Below are 4,098 nucleotides of genomic sequence, written 5' to 3'. Positions count from 1 at the left end.
CAATGCCTGCCAGTATTAGAGAAGCCATTGCACAACATACCCATGTCTTTTCTTAACCGCCAGTCTGTCAAAGTCCAGGATTGTCCAGCCAATGGTCACGTTTTCTGTTAGATTTGATTGAATTTGGACGTCCTTAGGCACAAGTCCGGTTCTGGGTAGTCCAGTAAGTTCACGAAACCAAGTTACAGAGAAAGAGAATAAAGTGAAAGTCAACCCACGGTTAACATCAGAGTCTGTTTGCTGGTCAATGTGTGTGCTGTGAGATATGAAACAGCTACATTTCCCTTTACCTGGGATAATGATTGGCTAAAGTGCACTGAAAAAAAATACTGAGCTTTTACACACAATGCAAGTACAAACTTGAATCTCTTTTTGTAATCCATTTCAAAATGCCAGGTTCATTACACCAGGTTTGTCTTATCTCTCAGCCATGCTGTCTGTATCAGTCAGAATCTACAGTAAATGTACTCAGAGACAGGACCCTGGCTTTAGTAAACAGCAAAAGGCTACTTGAAAGTCAGACCACCAGACCATATGTACAGTAGACATTCCTATAATATGAATTTTAGGGGTATTAATGATGTTATGTACTATGACAACTCTGAGGTCATGGGAAAAAATGCATTTTGTTTATTAAATTCTTGAACATCAAATAGTTAAGAATGTTCACTCAGAATGTACTTATAAAGATACTGATAGGTTGGCATTGTTATAAAAAAAAAAGTATATTTGAGAGAGATAAGACCATAGTCTCATTGAAAGACTGATGATGATGCTGGTCATAGGGTATGAACAGGTTAATTCTGAGAGTTCAGTGGGTCTGACTTTTTCTAGAAAGACTAGGTAGGGTTTCCCTTTCCAAACACAAATACACACGTCCTTCGTTTAGTGGGTGGCTGTCTGTCGGTCTACCTCAGTCAGAATTGCTGAAATATAAGGTAAGGGAAACTATTCTGAATCATTGAACGTTCGTCTTTTAAAATTGCACATTATAGAAATTAATGTACACTTCATAGTAGATTTGCATATTTTAGTCATGAATGTATGCAGTAAATATTTGTTTGTATTTGTAGTATTGAAAATAGGCCTAGGCATTGTCTATAATATTGATCTTAAATTGGTTCATGTAGAATCTGAATAATCTGAGTACAGAGGTTAATTGATTGGCTTACAGGGAGGACTTAATATGTGAGAAAATACATGTTTATTACAAAGAGAATAAGCATATTAAGTAGTTTTAGATAAGGAGCACCAACATTGAGCTTACTTCCTCTGCTCTCTACCCCCAGCTGTTATGCACATCATTGTGCTACTGGTGTTGTGGGTACTGGGGACATCACTGGTGTTGCCAGACCCTGACACAGGGGGAGAGAAACCTACTGAGCCCATTCCTTGTTCCAAGGGCTGCACCTGTCTACATGACAACTACAGTCTAGAGCTCATTGTCTACTGCAGTGCACGCAACTACACCCAGGCCCCCTCTGACGTGCCTGTCTCCACTCGCTCCCTCTGGCTGGATGGAAACCATTTCACCACTCTGTCTGCCACCGCTTTCAAGGATCTCAGCAACTTGGATTTTCTGAATCTACAGAGCGGTCAGCTGGTGTCCCTTGACTCCCAGGTGTTCAGAGGGCTTAAGTCGTTAGCTCACATCCACCTGGAGCGCAACCGCATCCGTTCGTTGCCAGGCACTGTCTTCCAGAACACACCTAACCTCGCCTCGCTTAGTCTCCATAACAACCAACTGTCCCGCATTGAGGAGAAGTTGTTTGCTGGCCTCTCACATATGTGGCTTCTCAACTTGGGGTGGAATTCAATAGCAGTATTGCCTGAGACTGGGTTCCATGACCTGCATGGCCTGAGGGAGCTGGTGCTGGCTGGGAATAGGCTGGCTTACTTACAGCCACAACTCTTCCAAGGTCTTACCGAGCTGAAGGAGTTGGACCTCACTGGAAATTACCTGAGGGTCATTAAGGCTAATGTGTTTATGAAGCTCCCCAAACTGCAAAAGCTTTACCTGGCCAAGAATCAGATAGTGACGGTGGTACCCAGAGCCTTTGTGGGTATGAAGTCCCTCAGTTGGCTGGATCTCACAAACAATAAACTTTCAGCGCTCCACGATGAGACTTTCCTTGGTCTTCACAGCCTCCATGTGCTGCGGCTCTCCAACAACTCCATCAGTGGACTAAGGCCCAGAACATTCCGTGACTTGCAGTATCTTGAAGAACTATGTCTGAGCTTCAACCGGATCCAGGCCTTGGGGGACAGGATCTTTGACGGGCTCGGGCACCTGGAGGTTCTGGAGCTGGAGCACAACCAGGTGCAGGAGGCCCGGATGGGCACTTTCATGGGCCTCTCTCACCTGGCTGTCATTAACCTGTCTGGCAGCTGTTTCCGCAGTCTTCCAGACCAAGTGTTCAAAGGTCTCGCCAAGCTCCACAGTCTTCACCTAGATAAGGGCTGTCTGACCAGGGTCACGACCCAAGCTTTCATTGGACTATCGGGTCTGCGACGGCTCTTCCTTCAAAACAACAACATCTCTGTGGTGGAGCGCCAGAGCTTCATGGAACTCTTAGACCTACAACAACTAGACCTGAGATTCAACAAGCTCGAGGTCTTAACCTCCCACACCTTCTACGGCCTGAAGAACCTGGACTATCTGCTGCTGTCCAGCAACCTGTTCCGTCAACTTCCCTCTGAGGCCCTCATGCCCTTGAAGCATCTCTCGTGGCTGGACCTCTCAGCCAACAGGCTGGAGATCCTGCACAATGGTACCATGCAGCTGCTGCCCAGGCTACGCTATCTAAACCTGAAAGATAACACTCTTAGCAGCATTCCACCAGATATCCCAGACACCCTACACCAACTGTGGCTGACAGGGAACCGTTGGAAGTGTGACTGCAGTGTCCTTCCCCTTAGAGACTACAGCTTGAGGAGACCGCAGACGGTGCCCCGGCAAGTGGAAACCCTGGCTGAGGGAGAGGAACCCCACACTGTTGTCACCATCTACAACAATATAACATGCAACAGCCCTCCAGGCTTGGTTGGCCAAGACCTGAGGGATATCAGCAACGAACATTTCAAGAACTGCTGAAGGGGTCAAAGACACCAGACATTTGGAAGAAAATAATTTCTAAATAATTTTTATTAGCCTACAATTTTCCCTGTACATTCAATGATTTAGGCTATATTAATAATTTCTCAAAATATGTAATGTAACAAATTATTTTTGCTACTGTGGTAATTATGCCCTACATGTTTCAAGTATGTAGCTTTTGCATCATGCACTTTTAGTTAGTTTCATATTTCATGAAACGTTCATTAAATCAGTGCACAGAAAAAAAATGCAAGTAAGCCTACTAGAATACACAGTGTACAGTACAGTACTCTTTTAGGACATGTTTCAAAGCAGTCCACCTTTGAATGGGTGACTATTAAACGCATCCGTTGAATAAACACAAGTCATGTTTGTTTTTGTCCTCTGAATAAATATTTAAGAGACAGATTTGCTCAACAAGGAATTGGTCACACAACCAAATATAGATATAGGCCCTAGGTAAACAATATCCGCCTTTACAAATTAAAGGTGCAGAGGCCCAGCTATTGAGGAGGGCCATATGTGTACACAAGGCAAACACTTCCTCCTGTACCACAATGGGCCAGAACTCTAAGCAGAGGGAGAAGTAAACTTTCAGGGCCTACATTAAACGACACTGTAACGTTTTCATTTTGAAAAAGCGGGCAGGAGCAATTTTACAGCAGCCCATTTCCAACACAGCTCTGACTGCAGGATTCATAGACCGCAGAACTTGAACGGTTCATACATTACTTAATTAACTCGCAGTCGATCACAGATGTTGACATGTTCATGTTGACCATCTTTCCCCAGGTCCCATCCCTTCTACACAGCAACACGTGCTCCTCCATAATGTATATGCGCTCCTCACTCTCGTAGTTCAGTTGTTATGGTAACCAACAGTTTGCTAGTTGTTGTTAGCAGCTATTTAACTTTAGCTAACTTAGTGTAGCTGACTGCTACTGCTTTCACATAAGAGTGGTCTATCTTGATGATTATAGATGCATTAGTTTATGTCAATA

General features: G+C 44.1%; 1 protein-coding gene across 1 annotated transcript; it reads left to right on the top strand.

The window, feature by feature from the left end:
* The first annotated feature begins 816 nt into the window (after nucleotides 1-816).
* Nucleotides 817-3,456, top strand: LOC110538281 (uncharacterized). Its single transcript, XM_021624999.3, has 2 exons — nucleotides 817-938; nucleotides 1,290-3,456. Exon 2 carries the CDS (start codon nucleotides 1,295-1,297, stop codon nucleotides 3,092-3,094), a length of 1,800 nt encoding a protein of 599 aa, XP_021480674.3. The 5' UTR covers nucleotides 817-938; nucleotides 1,290-1,294; the 3' UTR covers nucleotides 3,095-3,456.
* The last annotated feature ends 642 nt before the right edge of the window (nucleotides 3,457-4,098 follow it).

This window comes from Oncorhynchus mykiss, chromosome 12 (assembly GCF_057628025.1).
Source record: "Oncorhynchus mykiss isolate SJ-2025 chromosome 12, ASM5762802v1, whole genome shotgun sequence".
NCBI classification, from domain to species: Eukaryota; Metazoa; Chordata; class Actinopteri; order Salmoniformes; family Salmonidae; genus Oncorhynchus; species Oncorhynchus mykiss.
This window is presented reverse-complemented; position numbering and strand designations above follow the sequence as displayed.